The sequence below is a fragment of the Tamandua tetradactyla genome, chromosome 2 (genome assembly GCF_023851605.1).
Source record: "Tamandua tetradactyla isolate mTamTet1 chromosome 2, mTamTet1.pri, whole genome shotgun sequence".
NCBI classification, from domain to species: domain Eukaryota; kingdom Metazoa; phylum Chordata; class Mammalia; order Pilosa; family Myrmecophagidae; genus Tamandua; species Tamandua tetradactyla.
The window spans coordinates 47,157,237-47,177,805 of record NC_135328.1 but is presented as its reverse complement, the minus strand read 5'-3'; the positions used below and the strand labels follow the sequence as shown (position 1 = coordinate 47,177,805).

The 20,569-nt window shown below is 35.8% G+C and overlaps 1 protein-coding gene across 1 annotated transcript in view; it reads left to right on the top strand.

Moving 5' to 3' along the window:
- Window positions 1–20,569, top strand: part of SCAI (suppressor of cancer cell invasion) — a 224,139-nt gene that overhangs the window by 133,874 nt on the left and 69,696 nt on the right. The window contains exons 7-14 of the mRNA XM_077144797.1: window positions 404–500; window positions 1,600–1,698; window positions 1,849–2,001; window positions 6,795–6,896; window positions 7,154–7,255; window positions 7,772–7,850; window positions 9,480–9,579; window positions 10,144–10,225. Of these exons, the coding sequence (XP_077000912.1) occupies window positions 404–500; window positions 1,600–1,698; window positions 1,849–2,001; window positions 6,795–6,896; window positions 7,154–7,255; window positions 7,772–7,850; window positions 9,480–9,579; window positions 10,144–10,225 (814 nt within the window). The remainder of the gene's footprint in view (window positions 1–403; window positions 501–1,599; window positions 1,699–1,848; window positions 2,002–6,794; window positions 6,897–7,153; window positions 7,256–7,771; window positions 7,851–9,479; window positions 9,580–10,143; window positions 10,226–20,569) is intronic.

Genomic DNA, 20,569 nt, shown 5'->3' with positions numbered 1-20,569 from the left:
CAGTCCTATAGGCTCAATACCGCATTTTGTTTCTCCCCTCATTATATGTATTCTACTGTGTTTAATTATTTGTCTGTTTTTTATATTTTTAGTACTTTTTTGATTGTAAGGTCTGTGAAGAAATGACTGTCTTAGTTTTTTTAATCATTGTACTCTTACCATAATGCCTAACACATCTAGGTTTTCAATAGATATTTATTAAATAAATGAATATTGAAGAAATGACCTAATGAATCAGTAACAAGAAATGTCTTAAAAAGACAACATGGTTGGATGTTGAAATGTTTGCAATTGTGTAGAAAAAGATCTAAGGAATTTTACAGTTTGTCCGAAAATTGGAAAAATCAATAAGCATGTATGCTTTTTTAATTTAATGAGTACTTTTCCATTTGTTCTACTATAGACCTGAATTGGTAGTGAAGAAGCTACGCTACTATGCAAGATTTATAGTAGTTTGTCTTCTTCTCAACAAAATGGATGTTGTGAAAGATCTGGTAAAGGTAAATAATTAAAATCTTAAATTCTAATTGTGTTAGGATAATTTTAAATTTTAACACATTTAAGATTAAAATATTTTATGTATCTAAAAAATTATAACATTCAAAGTATAGTAACCTCGCACGAGGGTAATAAAAAATTTTTTCTACTGTCTTCGTATTTCAAGCACACTTATACTAATCAGAGATCATCACCTTAATTGCTTGCTTTTATCTTTTTGGCATGTTTTATATTTCGCAGGCCATCTCACAGATGCTTGGTAAATGGAAACAAAAGTTAAAGGATTTAGTTTAAGAGAACATAATTAAAAAGTTAAATTTAAGAAATTACAAATAAAGCTCTATAATGGTATATAAATAACTTTTGATTTTTCTGCCACTTTAGAGAATCTTCTTCACTCTGTCCTTCATTCACTTAGGTAATTGAGTTAACTTTACTCTTATTCTACTTAAGGCCTATGATTGTTTCATACTAAATTCTGATTGCACTTTGTACTCAAATTATTGGTTTTGATGGCATACTTCAAAATTTTTGCTACTCAAGCATAACATGCATAGCTGTAACAAAGCCAGCAGAAATATCTCTACATACCCCTCCTCTCTCTTCCTCCAAACGTAGGTACTAATAAGGCTATCTCTAAAGAATGTATGATATAAATTTAAAGAAAATAAACTAGACAGTATTCATATTAAAAATGATTGTTCAGGTCTTACCATACATTTTCTAAAAATGTTGGATTTTCTTCTTTGAGAATTTTCTGTTAACAAATTCCTTGATGAGATAGCTCTGAATATGTATCAGTCACCCATATCTGTAAAGCTCTTATTTGATACAAATCCATATAGTTAAAATTCTTCACTTTTTGTTATGGTTGGGACAGTATAATGACAATCAAATTTTTTAACAATCACTTTTTGTCAAAATGATAAATTACAGATACCTGTCTTTATGTTTTTGCTTTTGTTTTTTTTGCATGGGCAGGCACTGGGAATTGAACCCGGGTCCCCGGCATGGCAGGCAAGCACTCTCCCTGCTGAGCCTCTGTGGCCTGCCCTATGTTGTTTTCTGATACCCCTTTTTCTTTTGATGTTTTAAAATTAGGAATTGTCAGATGAAATTGAAGATTATACTCACCGTTTTAATACTGAAGATCAAGTAGAATGGAACCTGGTGCTTCAGGAAGTAGCAGCTTTCATTGAGGTCAGTTTTTTGACAAGGAAGGTTGTCATACTTATGAAAAAATAAAGACCTATGTAGTATACTTAATTATTGTATATGTGTATCAAGAAGAAGGAATAATTTAACATATTAGTATCTTATATATTAACTACTTATTACTTCTTTCTTTAGGCAGACCCTGTCATGGTATTGAATGATGATAATACCATTGTTATCACATCTAATCGACTTGCTGAAACAGGAGCCCCATTGCTGGAACAGGGCATGATTGTAGGACAGTTATCTCTGGCTGATGCACTCATTATTGGTAATTGTAATAATCAGGTGAGAAACTGTAAAGAAATTATACATATATGTTAGAACCTCACTCTCTCTTCATATATATGTTAGAACCTCTCTCTCTCCATATATATATATAAAAGACTAGTAGAAAATTTACCAATGTTGTAAAAGTTTTATTTCTGAAAAGCAGATTTATAAGTGATTTTAATTTTCTTGTTTATAATTTTCTCAACTTGCAAATTGCTATACATTATTTTTACAGTCAGGAAAAAAGGGGTATAGGATTTTTTTTAATTTAGATTAAATTCACCATTTTAAGCATTACAAAATTTTTTTTTAATATTTTTATTGAGGAATATCCACACATGCATAGTCCAACCATTTTATACAATCAGTGGTTCACAATATCATCACATAGTTGTGTTTTCTTCACCATGATCATTTTTAGAACATTTACATAACTCCAGAAGAAACAAGTAAAAGAAGAAAAAAGAACTCATACATCCCATGCCCCTTACCCATCCCTCTCATTGACCCACAGTATTTCAGTCTACCCAGTTTTTACCCTTTATTTCCCCTGTTATTTATTTTTATCCTTATTATTATTATTTTTTTAACTCATCTTTCCGTACCTTGGATAAAAGGAGCATCAGACACAAGGTTTTCACAATCACACAGTCACATTGTAAAAGGTATATCGTTATATAATTGTCTTCAGGTATCAAGGCTACTGGAACACAATTCAGCAGTTTCAGGTACTTCCCTCTAGCCCCTCCAATACACCATAAACTAAAAAGGGATAGCTATATAATGTGTAGGAATGTATAGTTACATTCTATATAACCTCTTGAGTCTGTTTGAAATCTCTTAGCCACTGAGATTTTATTTTGTCTCCTTTCTCTCTTCCCACTTTTGGTCATGAAGGCGTTCTCATTCCCAAGATGCTGGGTCCCATTTCATTCCTGGGAGTGAGGTACCATGTTGCCAGGGAGATTTATACCCCTAGGAGTCATGTCCCATGTAGGAGGGAGGAAAGTGAATTCACCAGCCACATTGGCTTAGAGAGAAAAGCCACATTTGAGAAATAAAAGAGGTTCTCTGGAGGGTGGCTCTTAGGCAATATCATTTTAGGCTTAGCTTCACCTTTGCAGAAGTAAGCTTTATAGGGGTGAGCCTCATTCAATGAGCCTCATTCAGCCTATTCAGTGGGTTATCCCTACTGCTTGTGAGAGTATCAGGAATTCCCTAGATGGGGAAGTTGAATATTTCTTCCTTCCTCCCCAATCCTCCTAGGGGACTTTGCAAATACTTTTTTATTCTCAGCCCAGATTACTCTGGGATATATCAGGGCATCACACTAACCTGTTCAAACCAATAAGTTCTCACACCCTGTTCAAGATTCCATGTAATTATGGTATTCAAGTAAACTGACCATATGAGTTAAATTAGATAATGTGCTATGCAAAATAGAAATTTTACACCAAATAAATATCTGTCCCTTTGGTCTCGCATGAAGATTGAAGTTTGAAAATATGGGCCATATCATCCTTTACGCAGTATTGTGATTTACCTCAGTCATATCCAGATCAGCTTCATTCATATCTCTAGACAAAGTCTGATCACTTTTCAGCCTTTTTAACAGTTGCTGAATGCGATAATGCTAACTTTTGTAGCTTAAGTACTCTAACTTTGAGTCTCGGGTGTCACATAAATACCTGAAGTTTCAGGGATCGAAGAGGTTATATCCAAATAGATCAGTTTATCAGAATTTAGGATTATCAGTTACAACTCCTGAATATATGTAATTGCTGTAAGAACTTACAGTCTAGGACCACTTTACAATAGACCCTGTTTTAGTTTGCTAGCTGCCAGAAAGCAATATACCAGAAACAGAATGGCTTTTAAAAGGGGAATTTAATAAGTTGCTAGTTTACAGTTCTAAGGCCGAGAAAATGTCCCAATTAAACAAATCTATAGAAATGTCCAATCTAAGGCATCCAGGGAAAGATACCTTGGTTCAAGAAGGCCATTGAAGTTCAGGGTTTCTCTCACAAGTGAGAAGGCACGTGGTGAACACAGTCAGGGCTTCTCTCAGCTGGAAGGGCACATGGCAAACACAGCATCATCTACTAGCTTTCGCTCCTGGCTTCCTGTTTCATGAAGCTCCCCGGGAGGCATTTTCCTTTTTCATCTCCAAAGGTCACTGACTCGTGGACTCTTTGCTTTGTGGTACTGCAGCATTCTCTGCTCTCTCTGAATCTCCTTCTTTCTCCAAAATGTTTCCTCTTTTATAGGACTCCAGTAAACCAATCAAGACCCACCCAAATGGGTGGAGACATGTTGTCACCTAATTCAGTTTAACAACCACTCTTGACTAAATCACATCATCTAGGTAGATGATCTGATTACAGTTTCAAACATACAGTATTGAATAGGGATTATTCTACCTTTATGAAACGGGATTTTGATTAAAACATGGATTTTCTAGGGGGCATGCTTCCTTTCAAACCAACACAGACCCCAACCTGATAACCCATGCTCTGGACTTCAATTCTCTGAATTTGTATATTATACATAATCCATATGAGTGAGACATGATAATATTTATCTTTTTTTTCCTGACATTTTATGCAACATGCTGTCCTTAAGGTTCATTCACCTAGTTGCATGCCTCACAACTTCATTTCTTCAGTAGTCCATTGTATATAAATCTCACAGTTCCCCCTTCCATGCCTCAGTTGTTGTGCCCTTAGGCTACCCCATGTATTGTGAATCGTGAACACTTCCATGATAAACTTCACTGTGCAAATACCCATTCGTGTCTCCACTCTCAGTTTCTCGAGACATATACCTAGCAATGTGGTTTTAAGATCATATGGCAACCCCAGCCCTAGCCTCCTCTGGAACCACCACAGTGCCCTCTGGATGGGCTGTACCTCTCAGCTTCCCTACCAACAGTGAAAAGGTACATCTCTTTCTCCACATCTTCTCTAGCACTTGTTTCTGCCTGTTCATTTTTAAACTATTTTTTCACACTTCATACAGTCCAGCCTAAGACATTTCCTTTTCTTCTGCATAGACTCCATCCCCATCCCCCATGCCCCTCACTTGTTGACATTTAGTTTTGGCATAATGCCTTTGTTACATTCAGTGGAAGCATATTTCAGTGTTACTGTTGACTAAAGACCCTAGCTTACATTGATGGTATCTGTTCTAATACCTGGGAAGCTGCCAGAATGTGATATACCAGAAACAGAATGGCTTTTAAAAGGGGGAATTTAATAAGGTTGGGCTATGGTGGTTCAGCAGGCAGAGTTCTCACCTGCCATGCCGGAGAACAGGTTCAGTTCCCAGTGCCTGCGCATACAGGAAAAAAAAAAGGTAGGGGGGAATTTAATAAGTTTGCAAGTTTACAGTTCTAAGGCTGTGAAAATGTCCACATTAAAGCAAAGCTATAGAAATGTCCAATCTAAGGCATCCAAGGAAAGATACTTTGGTTTAAAAAGGCTGATGATGTTCATGTTTCTTTTCTCAACTGGAAAGGCACATGGCGAACATGGCAACATCTGCTAGCTTTCTCTCTGGGCTTCTTGTTTCATGAAGCTCCCCAAGGGGCGGGCGTTTTCCTTCTTCATCTCTGAAGGTCTCTGGCTGTGTAGGCTCTTGTGGCTCTAAAGCTTTTTCCAAAATGGTTCCCTCTTAAAGGGCTTCTGTAAGCAATCCCACCTTGAATGGGTGGAGACACATCTCCATGGAAATTGTGTAATCAAAAGTTAACACCCGCAGTTGGGTAGGTCACATCTCCATGAATAATCAAAAAGCTCCCACCCAGCAATATTGAATGAGGATTAAAGAACATGGCTTCTGGGAAACACCACAGATTCAAACCAGCATAGTACCTTTTTCTCTATACCATTCATTTTCAACCCCTTGCAGTGTTGACATTCATTTATTCTCCCTCATGTCCCTCATGCAAAAGCGTTTTTATATTTATACTGCCCTCCAACCATTCCAATACACCATAAACTAAAAAGGGATATTTATATACATAAGAATAACCTCCAGGCTATCTCTTGACTCTGAAATCTCTCAGCCACTGAAACTTTATTTTTTCTCATTTCTCTCTTTCCCCTTTTGGTCAAGAAGGCTTTCTCAATCCCTTGATGCCAGGTCTCTGCTCATTCTAGGATTTCTGTTCCACATTGCCAGTAAGGTTTATACCCCTGGGAGTCATGCCCCACATAGAGTGGGGGAGGGCAGTGAGTTTGCTTGTTGTGTTGGCTGAGAGAGAGAGGCCACATCTGAGTAACAAAAGAGGTTCTCTGGAGGTGACTCTTACACCTAATTTTAAGTAGGCTTAGCCTATCCTTTGCAGGAATGAGTTTCGTAGGGGCAATCCCCAAGATCTAGGGCTCAGTCTGTTGATTTGGTTGTCCCCACTGCTTGCAAGAATCTCAGAAAGTAAATGTGTTTGAAGGCTAAAATTTAGCCTGTTTGTAGGACCTAATATAGTCTCTTTGTTAACATGACGACTTTTAAAATATAAATAAATAAGTCATCGAGAGCAATGATGACTTGATGAAGAATGGATAGATTAGAAAGATATGTGATGAAGTGAATATAGAAACGTTAATTACAGGATCTAGAGAATGGACATATGAATATCACTTTACAGTGCTTTCAACTTAGCTGTTTTTAAAAATTGTTCACAATGAAATATTGGTGAATAAAATATCCAATGTCTTAAACCACACATGAATATCAAGAGTAATAATATGATTACAGACTTCAAGGTCTACAAGCTTCATTAATGGCCAGGTTTGTTTTCCATACAGGTCAAGTTCAGTGAACTAACTGTTGACATGTTCCGGATGTTACAAGCCCTGGAAAGAGAGCCAATGAATTTAGCTTCCCAGATGAATAAACCAGGAATGCAGGTGATCTTCTCCCTACATTTCCAGTCTTGATAACGCTTTCGCTGCCTTGTTCCCCAAATGGAGCCCCCATTATTCAACAAATGCTGCAAGTGTGAATAAAAAGTTCTCTTGATGAAGCACTGGAGAAATAGATAAACATAACAATAGTAGCTTTGAGTGAAAAGAAAGTTACTTGATTTAGAGAATAGTGAAAATAGGCATTGAGACATATGTCACATACAACTTGTATGTATGTTGTTTTCGGTGTGTAAATATAGGAATCAACTGACAAGCCTACTAGACGAGAAAATCCCCACAAGTATTTGCTCTACAAACCAACCTTCAGCCAACTATACACATTCTTAGCAGCATCTTTTAAGGTACGTGTGAGCCAATATTTTTTTTTATATTGGAAAAGTATGCCCGAAATGGAATCTGAGAGTCACTCTTCTCTGAACATTTGAGTCAAGAATTTAAGTAGAATATTAAAATGAAAAAGTACCTTTAGAATAAGTATCCTAATATCCATTTTTGAATGGAAATTGTTTATGATATGAATGCTCCTCACTATTAGCTAATGGGAATATTGATTAATTGTTCTCCTCCCTCTAGGTATTTATTAATAAAGTACTTTAGTAATTTCTTTAAATGATGGGGTTTTTGAAATTCAGACGATCTTCACAGCTTTTGGTAATAATTATGAATTACAGATTTATATTGAATGTCTGCTGTATAGAGTGTTGTAAAAGCCAGCAGGAGTGAATTTTCTCTTGGAAAAGACAACAATGTGTTAAATTAGGTTTTTGTTTTCCCACAGCTTTAAAATATCTTGAATTAAATAAAACTACTGTTTTTCCTATTTGTTATTTTGTATATGTGATATTCTTTAATTTCAGGAGCTGCCTGCCAATAGTGTGCTTCTGATTTACCTGTCAGCCACTGGCGTTTTCCCCACAGGTCGTTCTGATAGTGAAGGTACAATAAAGGAATGCTCCCTGTCATGAGCAGGGCTTGAATTCTCTTTATTTTCTACAAGACGATGGCTTTTAGTCCACAGACCATCTCAGGCTTTCTAGAGGGACTTCCAATTTTGAAACATAGTCTATTTCTTCAATTTTTAATTATAGAGTCCCTAGTCTGTTTTATTTGCTGAAGTTTTATTCACCGAAGTCCTTAAATCATCCAAAAATTCCTCTATTAAATGTTTGACTCACTTTCAAATTTGCCAAAAGTGTATTTTACATAAGGAATTTGGTGTTTGGATGTCGTAAAGAATGTTAAAATAACCACACCTAATTGCCTACTTCACATCATTGAAGTTTTCTGAACCTTTAGTGCATTAGGAAATCTGGTCAGTGGCTACGTGATGGCTGAAAGTCTTTGTAGAAATCAGTGCACTTGTGTAACTGAAAGCTCAAGTCTTTAGCATGATTTTATTGGTTCTGTCCTTTCTTGATATTGTTTTCATGGATTCAACGTGTGGAATATAGGGAAGGTATTTCAGAATAAAAACTTTAAACTGTCCAGAATGAGTCCCGAAATCGGTCAGAATATATGAATAACTTGGATGAAAATAAGGCAATTAATTTCTGTCCGAGAAAATTTTTTTTCTTAATGTCTTTAACATTTCCTCCTCATCTGTTTGTTGAAATCTGCATTCCTTTATATAGTGCATGTCCCTGTCATCTTCCTTGCATGACCTACAGATATTAAAATGTTAAGCTGAAAACAAAACAAAACAAAATCTCTGTAGTCTTTATTGCTGTGATTTTGTTAGGAATAAAATATGCTTAAAATAAAGAGTGATAGTAAAAAAGTCAATAATTTTACTTATAAATAATTATTTCTATGTCTTCTAACATACATTGCTAAATCAGGTTTTCTGGGCCCTAGCTTAGTATGTTAGCCTCTTGTTATGCTTTTTTCAGAGTTTTCAATAAATACAAACCGAATTGTCCCTTAGGAGATATTTCTCCAAACATCCCATAGTTGCTATTCCATTTAGATAAGAGTTTAGTTAAGAGATAGGTCCATTGGGAAAAGGTTAACCTCAAAACTGGAATGGAAGTGATTGATGTAATAGTAATGATAATAGATTTTGCACACACTGAAATTTGGCAACACTTTTCTTAAAAATGAAGTTATCAGTGAGAATTTTCAGATTCCATTCAAATTTTGCCCTAAATATTACAATATCTAGTTAAAATTATATATATGAGATTACTGAGTAAGATTTCATTCTGTAATGTGCTTATTTAAATAATTTTGTTAAACCTGAGGTTATTTTTCTTGAAATACAAAGATCACTTTGAATAGCCCATATTTTCCATCCCTTTTGTTACCCAGTATAATGGAATGTAGTAGATTCTTCTTCAGTCTGTCTGAAGCAGAAATGAATAATTAAATGATTTTTTAAAATGTTGAAATAACGTACTGAAATCATTTAAATGATCCCTCAAATTAAAAATTAAATTTTAAAATAATGAAAATGTTTCCTAATGTCTTCTTTATTTGTCAATGAAATATTCACACAATACCTTTGTATTGACAGGATCAGTGTCACTCTCCAATTGACATCTAGGATTCTTCCCTTTGTTTTTATAGGTCCTTATGATTTTGGAGGTGTTCTTACCAATAGCAACCGGGATATTATAAATGGAGATGCCATCCACAAGCGAAATCAGTCCCACAAAGAAATGCACTGGTATGTATTCATTGTTCCCCTATTATAAAAATTAAAGCTCTCTGTTTTAAAGTATTAAATGAAATGGAGACTTTTTCCCTAGTAGCAGAAAATTGCCCTCTAGACTACTATTAACACTTGTTTGGATTCTAGCAGTATTTCAGTCTCTGACTATGCTAAGAAATTAGAATTTGGGCCTGATACTCATTTATTGAACATATATTTTACTGAGTATCCATTATATATCAAGCATTTATTCAATTATTGGGATACATCAGTGAGCCAAATTGTACATTATTGGAGGAAATGATAAATATCTACATAAATGAAAAATTGTGTCAGCACATGATACATATTAATATCTTTTAACTGTTTTTTTTTTCCAAATAAAATTACTCTAAGGCTATCCTGGTAAATACAGACTTTTTTTTAATACAAAATTAAAATACAAAATTCCTTTGCTTAATTAATCATTGTGATAATTTGATTAAAAAAGGATATACAATAAGACCAAACTGAAGGAATAAGATTTCTGACCCTTGGATGATATAATTATACAATTTTTCATTGTTTTTGTTTTCTTAGCCTTCATCCTGGAGATCTCTATCCTTTCACAAGGAAGCCCCTGTTTATCATTGTGGATTCATCCAACAGTGTTGCATATAAGGTGAGTTCCAAGAGTGCTATCGCACATGTTAGTCATTATGACACCAACCTGACAATATCCACTGTAAACATGTGCCTTTTTGTTTTGCTTTATTTTATTTCATTTTATGCGATTGGAGTTAGTCTTTCTTTTCTTTTGAGGTTGTGTGTGTTAGTTAGGATTTGGTGCTGTGAATAGAAACAAGAAAATACATGAATGGACCCTCAGTGGAAAGTATTACATTCTTCTGCAGGAAAAAAAATAATCAAGATTTCCAAGATCTCTGATGGGAGGGACATATGGATTGCTTTTGTTTTCTGTTTTTCAAACTTTTACCCCTTCTACACACTGAGCCGTTTTAGTTTATGTGAAATTTTGAGTAATAGTCTTTGACTATTAATATCTAGTTTTAGATGGACTTAATTTTTTTTTAAAGGTGGTGATAGTAGAGGGAAAAGATGGCCCTGAATGATAAAATAAATAACAGTGATCTTACTTTAGAATTCTGTTTTACATTTTGCTGTTGAAACAATGGTTTTCAGTGGTTCTGTAGAGAATATCAAGAGTAAAACACTTTAAACTTGGATATTAGAATTCAAACTACAGTAATTTACAGAAAATGCGAGCAGAATCTTTAGGTCTTTTGTGTCTCATTGGAATAGTTCATCTAATTGGAATATTATGAACAGTATGTTCAGAAATATGTTGGATAAGCAGATCTGCCACTTAGAACTATTTCTATTATGTGTATTCATATTTGCAATCAGATGGAAAAGCAGACATTATTAGATTCATTTTAGGAGAGCAATGGAGATATCTTGGAGCCAAAAGAGCTGACACCAAATATTTTATATCTTCCAACCAGTTTTCATGTTTAGTATCATTTTATAAAGATTGAATTCTGAATTCCAAGAGCATCTGTCCCATCTTAGATTTTTTAGCAGATTTCCTGGTACCTTTATTGTCAAGTTTAATATTACAGCTGTTGATTACTCATAAAGTTACCTGTATATATTTTTAATACTAACAATCAGTTTTTCTCACTTTGTTGGATACCATATTATATAATCCCAAGAATATCATTCATTGTATATTTTAACTATTTCCAGACTGTTGTTTTGATGTAAAATGAGTTTGGGGATGCTAATTTTTTTTGAACTTTTTTATTGTATAAATATAACATGTACACAAAAGAAAGAAAGGAAAAAGTAGTACTTTTCAAAGCGCTCTTCAAAAAGTAGTTACAGGACAGATCTCAGAGTTTGTCATGCTATGACCTTTTTTTAAAAATATATATATATATTTTTAAATTTTTTATTAATTAAAAAAAATTACAAGAAGCACAAACATTCCGAACACATACACTCAGCAATTCACAATATCATCTCATAGTTGCATATTCATCATCATGATCATTTCCCATACATTTGCATCAATTCAGAAAAAGACATAAAAAGACAACAGAAAAATAAAACAAAAACAGGGAAAAAAGAATTTTACATACCATACCCCTTACCCCTCACTTTCATTGATCATTAGCATTTCAAACTAAATTTATTTTAACATTTGTTCCCCCTATTATTTATTTTTATTCCATATATTCTACTCATCTGTTGATGAGCATAGATAAAAGGAACATCAGACATAAGGTTTTCACAATCACACAGTCACATTGTGAAAGCTATATCATTATACAATCATCATCAAGAAACATGGCTACTGGAACACAGCTCTACATTTTCAGGCAGTTCCCTCCAGCCTCTCCATTACATCTTGAATAACAAGATGATATCTACTTGATGCATAAAAATAACCTCCAGGATAACCTCTCGACTCTGTTTGGAATCTCTCAGCCATTGACACTTTGTCTCATTTCACTCTTCCCCCTTTTGGTCGAGAAGGTTTTCTCAATCCCTAGATGCTGGGTCTCAGCTCATTCTAGAGTTTTTGTCAATCCCTTGATGCTGAGTCTCCGCTCATTCCAAGATCACTGTCCCACGTTGCTAGGAAGGTCCACACCCCTGGGAGTCATGTCCCACGTAGAGAAGGGTAGGGTGGTGAGATTGCTCGTTGTGTTGGCTGTAGAGAGGGGCCACATCTGAGCAACAAAAGAGGCTCTCTTGGGGGTGACTCTTAGGCCTAAATTTTAAGTAGACTTGACCTATCCTTTGCGGGGTTAAGTTTCATATAAACAAACGCCAAGGCTGGGGGCTCTGCCTATAGCTTTGGTTGTCCACACTGTTTAAAATATATTTTTTACTGAGAGATCTTCACACACATACAGTCCATTCACAGCATACAATCAGTGGCTCGCAATATCATTACATAGTTATGTATTCATCACCATGATCATTTTTAGAACACTTGCATCACTCAAGAAAAAAGAAATAAAAAGAAAAAATTAAAAACTCAGTGGTTCAGTGGTAGAATGCTCGCCTTCCATGTGGGAGACCAGAGTTCACTTCCCAGACCATGCACCTCCCCCCCCCAAAAAAACAAACAACAACAAAAATCTCATATATCCCATACCCCTTACACCTCCGTCTCATTGATCACTAGTATTTGAATCTACTCAATTATTTTGCCCCTTATCCCCCCTATTATTTTTTTAACTTTCTTTTTAATTGTATAGTGTAACATATATACAAAGCAAAGAAAGAAAAAAGCAATAATTTTCAAAGCACTTTTCAACAAGTTTTACAGGACAAATCCCAGAGTTTGTCATGGGCTAACATATCATCATGGGATGCTGATTTTTAAACATCATTGTGCAGGGGTGCAAGGATAGTTCAATGGTAAAGTTCTTACCTTCCATATGGGAGACCTGGGTTCAATTCTCTGTCCATGCCCTGTCCCCAAAACAAAAAAGCAAGCAAAACACACAAACAAAAATTCAACAAATGGTTCTGTTATAATGGGATGCTTCTTAGAAAAATAATGAAATGTGACCCCGCCATACAGCCTACAAAAAAAAGAAAAATCATTGTACATAACCAGAAACATATTTACTTAATTATGCATCATGTTCTAATTCTAGATTTCAGCATTCCGATACCCAGGACAGATACAGAATAATAAAATATTTTGTGTGTGTGTTTGCTTTGATGGGACATACTTTATAACTGCACTATAAAATGAAATTGCCCACAATATACTGGTTTTCAGAAATGAAATGGAGAGCCCATATGCAGTAGACTTATTAGGCCTTTACACAGACTATTAAGTATCTTACAATAATCTTCTTTTATCACTTGTTTAATGTACCACACTAATGCTTGGTGTTAATAATAGGTGTGGTATATGGGAATTTGGTATTTTCTCCATGATTTTTCAGTAAACCTACAACTTTTCTAATTGAAAAAAAAAGAACATATGGCTATCAAAACCATACCAGGACAGTACATGAAAGAAAAATTACAGACCTAGTCTACTCATGAATATAGATATAAACACCCAAAAAAGGAAAAAAAAAAGTGTCATTTAATGCATCTAAATCAACTATACATTTCTCTATGGTAACATATGAAAGTGTCCAATGTTTACTTTTCAAATGTGCAAAGAAGTCCTAAGCTACCATTTTGTAAGTTTCTAATGAAAAAGGAGAAGACCTAGGGGACAGATCCATTATTTCTTAGGTACCTACTTTGTTGTATATGTTTCATATAACTAATGTTTTACAAACATGTATGTATTTCCTAAATGTTTCTTCATTTAAACATAAATGTTTCATATGAATTTTTTATATAAATATCACTTTTTATTTTCATGATAGTAGCTCATGCATATAGTTTAGTACTGTAATTTTCAACTCTTTTTGTGTATCAGAAACATTTGAGCATTTTTAAAAACTACGAGTACCTAGGTCCCACCCCTAGCAATTCTTTATTGCTTGACCTGGAGCTGGTCTCAGGCATCAATTTTTTTTTAACATTTTTTTATTATAAAATAAATATACAAAGAAAAGAAAGAAAATAGCAATAATTTTCAAAACACACTTCAACAAGTAGTATAGAGCAGATTCCAGAGTTTGCCATGGGCTACATTTTCTCCATCTCAGAGTTTTCCTTCTAGCTGTTTCTAAACAGTGGAAGCTATAAGAAATATTAATATATTTCTTTGTGCTCATCTGGCATGTTCTCTCTGTTGTATCCCCTCCTTCTCCTTTGATCCTTCTCTGAATCTGTAAGGATCTTTAGGTAATGCCCATTCTGACCTTTTCATGTTTAGAAGGGGTACTGACACTCAAGAATAGGGGGGTGCAGTTAATTGATAATCTTTGAGATGCTGGTCCCCTGGGTTTCAGAATTATCGGATCTAGGAACCCTCTGGGAATTCAGGGTTCCAGGAAAGCAAGCTTAGTGCATGAAACCTTTATAGATTCTCAGTTCAAACTCTAGGTGTTCTCAAGAGTCAGCAGGAGTGATGTTGGTTGGGGTTTAGCAAACCATGGCAATCAGCACTATCTAACTGAAGCTTCCATACGAGTAGTCTCCAAAATAGCTTCTTGACTCCATTTGATCTCTTTTGGTCACTGATGTCTTATTTTATTACACCTCTTTCCCCCACTTTGTCCAAAAGGCATTGTTGATCCCACATTGCCAGCACCAGACTTATCCCCGGGGGCCAAGGCATCGTTAATTTTAAAAGTTAATTCCAGTGTGCTGTTAGGATGAGAACTACTCAATCAAAATATTTCATGAGATTTGTTAATAAAAATAGCAGTCTTCTCCTCCCTTGCCCTACCCCATTTGCCTCTTCCCAGAGGCTACCACTTACATTTTTTAGCTCATTATTTTGCCTAAGTCATATTTACCAGAGAAAACTCAACCATTCTCCTGCCTAGAATGTAAAGATCTGACTACCAGTATTATCATTTGTTTTACCAAAAGTGTGTGTATGTGTATACACATATTTATATTATATATGCACATATATACGTATATATTTATGTCCCCACACCTCACACATAATAAATAGGTACTGATTGAATAAATGAAAGTAGACATTGTTGTCCTTGTTTTATAGATGAGGAAACTACCTATGGAAGTTCAGTAATTTGCCTAATTCGTGTCAGCATAGGTCTTTCATTCCTAAGCCCAGGTTCTTTCCACACTTAGGAAAAGAGGAGTTTTGCATGCTAGTCTGAGCCTCATTTCAGAGAAAGAGAATCATAGAAACAGCAAAACCTATGTAATGAGCATTGTCCAAATATTGACTCTCAAATTTCCATTAGAGGTAGAAGAAGCGAGCTGAAATGTAGTAATGGTAATAGTTGGCAGGGTAGGACAGAATGCCCTTAGTTGTTTTGAGAAACCCTTCTTTTCTTTGAAAGAAAAATCCTTTCAAGCATGTACATATTTATGATGGAGCTGGATCTCTGCCAGTGAAAAAGACTCTCATTTTGTCAAAACAGGCATATTTATGTAAACATCCTCATTCTGACATATTTGACTGCTGCTTGCAGATTTCTGCAGGATGTTCAAACATTGACTTTCGAGTAACAAGGGTAAGTTATACAAGAGTTTTCCAGCCAGTCAGCTTTCATTCCGTTTCTTTCTTGCTGCTGTGGAAAGCTTTCTCTTAGTTTTTAGTAGTCTGCAGTTGTACTATGATATACCTGTTTGATTTTTTATATTTTTATATTTATATTGTTGGGATTTGTTGGATTTTTTTAATTGGTTAATTGGAATCTTTCATTACTTCTGGAAAATTCTGAGCCATTATCTGTTCAGATATTGGTTGTGCCCCATCTTCTCTCACATCTCTTTCTAGCACTCTGATTAAGCATATACTAGATATTCTCACTGTCTTCCACATCTCTTACCCTCTCTTCTTTAGTATTTTCCATCTTTTGTTTCTCTGGTTGAGATTTGGATAAATTCTTAAGGTCTGTCTTTTGTATATATATTTTTTTTATTGAGAAAACAAAACAACGTAAAACATGAACATTGCATATTTGGTGAACAGTCAATGGCTAACAATATCATCACGTAGTTGTGTATTCATCACTATGATCATTTCTTAGAACACTTGCATCACTGTGGAAAAAGAAATAAAAAGGAAAAAACTCAAACACACCATACCCCTTATCCTGCCCTCAAATTGACCAGTAATATTTCCATCTACCCGATATATTTTAACCTTTGTTCCTACTATTTTTTTCCTATACCCCTTACTACTCCCTTTCATTGATCACTAGTATTTCAAAATATCTCAGTGACTTTTTGTCTGAAAATGTTTTAATTTCTCCTTCATTTGTGAAGGACAATTTGCTGGCTTTTTTTTTTTTTTTTTTTGCATGGGCAGGCACTGGGAAATGTGGATATGGAATTCTTGGCTGGCAGTTTTTCTCTTTTAGTATTTTAAATAAATCATACCACTGTCTTCTCGCCTCCATGGTTTCTGCTGAGAAATCTATGCATAGTCTTATAGGGCTTCCGTTGTATGTGATGGATTGCTTTTGTCTTGCTGCTTTCAAAATTCTGTTTTTCTCTTTGACATCTGACATTCTGATTAGTAAATGTCTTGGAGTACATCTATTTGGATCTATTCTGTTTGGGGTAGGCTGCACTTCTTGGATCTGTAATTTTACGTCTTTAATAGGAGTTGGGAAATTTTCAGTGATGATTTCTTCCATTCGTTTTTCTCCTCCTTTTCCCTTCTCTTCTACTTCTGGGACACCCACAGCATGTATATTCATGTGCTGCATGTTGTCATTCAGTTCCCTGAGTCCATGCTCATATTTTTCCATTCTTTTCCCTTTATTTTCTTTTGTTTGTCAGATTTCAGATGTCCTGTCCTCCAGTTCACTAATCCTATCTTCTGTCTCTTGAAATCTGACATTGTAGGTTTCCAGTGTTTTTTTCATCTCTTCTACCATGCCTTTCATTCCCATAGTTCTGTGATTTGTTTTTTCAAACTTTCAGTTTCTTCTTTTTGTTTATCTCTTACCTTGTTTATATCCTCCCTTATTTCATAGATTTGATTTTTGTTGAGATTTTCAATGTCTTTTCAAACATCCTGAATTGTTTCAACTCCTGTATCTCATTTGAATTGTTGGTTTATTCCTTTGACTGGGCCATATCTTCAATTTTCCTAGTATGAGTTGTTATTTTTTGCTGGCATCTAGGCATTTAATTTGCTTAATTAATTTAGTCTGAAGATTGTTTTCACTTTTTTACCTAGGATTTTCTTGCTGGATGGATTTGTTGTCTATCTGTTCTGTGACATTCAGTTCAGCTTATTCTAGACCTCTAGTTTAGATTTTGTGTAACAGATCAGAATTTTTCAGTTCTTGTTTTCTTGTTTCTTGCCCTGCCTGTATGGTGCCTTTTTTTTTTCCTTAGGTGGGTCTACTTAGGTATTATAGACCCAGCCAGATTTTCCCAGACCAGACTGGCTTCCTCTCAGGAGGAAAGAGTCACTTATGTCAGTTTTCCCTGAGGGTGAGACCCAGCAGGTTGAAAGACTTTCCTATGAAACCTCTAAACTCTGTTTTTCCTATCCTACCCAGTATGTGGCACTTTTCTGCCTGTGGATCCCACCAGTATAAGGTGATGCGGAACCTTTAACCTCAGCAGACTCTCCTTGCTGGGGGCATTGTTGAGACAGAGGAGAGATTGTAGGCTGCCTTTAATCACTTCACTTTTCCAGACTCAGGGGTCTGAATTCCTTGAGGGAAGGATTCCACCTGTCCTGGACCACACCCCTCTCCTGGTGAAGGCAGAACCTCCAAGGAATTAATTCCTTTCACCTGACCAGACTCTTTGTCTCTCAGACAAGCTTAATTCAGCCCTTGCCTCGGGCAGTTGTATCCAAAGAGCAGTCAAGCCTAGAAGCAGCCACAAAAAAGAAAAAAAAAACCCTTTTCAGAGCAGGATTTGGGTTTGTCAATCAAGAACTTAAGTTGGTATGTTGCTTTGTATATCTCTAGATCCTTTATGTCCCTTCCTTTCCTTCACTTCCCAGACACTTTCAAGTACTTTGTACTGTCCAATCCAGAAAAACCTCAGTATTTTTTGTTTTGTTTTCCATCAGCCCTGCCCCCTCTGCGCCAGGGCGAAAAAACAGCAACCTCAGCTTTTACTCCAGTACAGCTGAACTGGGGGTCTATCTTTAGTAGTCAGAATTTGTTAATTAATTCCACAATTGGAGCTTGGCTGTGCTCAGCCCCTTGTTGCTAGTAAGTCCCTTTTCTTTCCCCTCTGGGAAACAGCCTGTGAAGGAGGGTTGCCGGCCTCAGTGGCTTGGGGAACCCTCAGTTCTGGGTGGGATCACCGCTGGTCCAGCTTATCCAGACTGGTGTACGCTGTGTGTCTGGTCACTGATGTGGCCCCAGCAGTTGTTCTGTACTGTTCCTGGGTATTTACTAGCTGCTCTGGAGGATGAACTAAGTTCCACACCTCACTAAGACACCATCTTGGATCACTAGTATTTCAGTCTACTTTAGTATTTGTTCCCCCTATTATTTATTTATTTATTTTTGCATGGGCAGGCACTGGGAATTAAACCTGGGTCTCTGGCATGACAGGCGAGAACTCTGCCTGCTGAGCCACCATCGCCCACCCTATTTTTTATTTATTTATTTATTTTTAAACATAACCACATACAAAAATGAATGTTCTTACCATATGATCATTCCATTCTTGGTATATAATCAATAACTCACAATAGCATCACGTAGTTGTATGTTCATCACCATGATCATTTCTTAGAATACTTGCATCAATTCAGAAAGAAAAATAAAAAGAAAAAAGCGAAAAATCTCATACATACCATACCCCTTACCCCTTCCTCTCATTGGTTGCTTGTATTTCCATCTACCCAAAATATTTTAGTCTTTGTTTCCCTATTTTCTTCTATACCCCTCATCACTCCCTTTCATGCATCACTAGAATATCAATCTACTAAATGTATTTTAACATTTGTTCCCCCTATTATTTATTTATTTTACTCCCTATGTTTTACTCATCTCTCCATACCATAGATAAAAGGACCATCAGACACAAGGTTTTCACAATCACACAGTCATATTGAGAAAGTTATATCGTTATACAATCATCTTCAAGAAATATGACTACAGGAACACAGCTCTACAGTTTCAGGCACTTCCTCTAGCCTCTCTAATACATCTTAAACTAAAAAGCGGATATCTATATAATGCGTAAGGATAACCTCCAGGATAACTTCTCGACTCCATTTGAAATATCTCAGCCACTGACTATTTTGTCTCATTTTTCTCTTCCCCCTTTCAGTCCAGAAGCTTTTCTCAATCCCTTGATGCTGAGTCCCAGCTTATTCTAGGATTTCTGTCCCACATTGCCAGGGAGGTTTATACCCCTGGGAGCCATGTCACATGTAGAGAGGGTGAGGGCAGTGAGTTTGCTTGCTGTGTGGCTGAGAGAGAGATAGACCACATCTGAGCAACAAAAGAGGTTCTCTGGGATTATGGTCTATCTTTTAATTCTCAAATTCTCTCTTCAGCTATTTCTAGTTTTCTAATAAATTTATCTTTTCCATTTTTCTATTGGTTGTAGTATTTTCATTTCTAGAAATCGTATTTGGTTCTTTTTCAAATATTCCATGCCACTTTTTTATAGCTTCCTGTTTTCTTCTTTTAAGCTTGTCTTTTATTTCTTTAAACTTAAGCATACTTACTTATTTTATAATCTATACCTGATAATTTTTATATCTGAAATCTCCTTTTGGTGTTTAAAGACTCCATTCCTTGTTTTTATCCCTGTATATTTGATTATTTTTTACTGTTTTCTTCTCATTGTCCTTAGAATTATTTGTGGGAAAATAATTGAACACTTGGATAAAGGTACTTCATCCAGAGAGATTCTGCATATATTTCTGTCATATACCTGGAGGTACTACCAATTTTGGACCAGTTTTGGGATCACCTTGGTAATAGAATTTGGGCGGCGAACATGCAAGAATTTGGACTGGCTTTTAGTTGCAACCCTCATGGGTAGACTTCTTTTCCCCCTCTGTTCTACTCAGCACCAAGAAAACTTTTCTTGTAGTCCTCTGGGTTGGTGGGGGTGGGGAGTAAGAATAGGGAAAGGAGAGGTGTCACGTTTATTTTTGATTCATCTTTACACTGCGGTTAGAGCCCTATGGGATTCCAACTTAATGGGATGGGTCTCCTATTATTAGACTTCCATCTTGGATGAGTGGTGAACTGTGACTTCTGTCCCCTTTGCCCCATAAGGAACAAAACTTAAATTCAGGTTGTTGTATTACCTCAAGGCAGAAGAGGTCAGGAACCTGCTTATTTTCTGCTGCAGATGCATGAGGTTACCTCTACAGTGTGGAAGAATTCTTTAAGCAGTCTTATCCAAGCATCACTCCTTAACATTA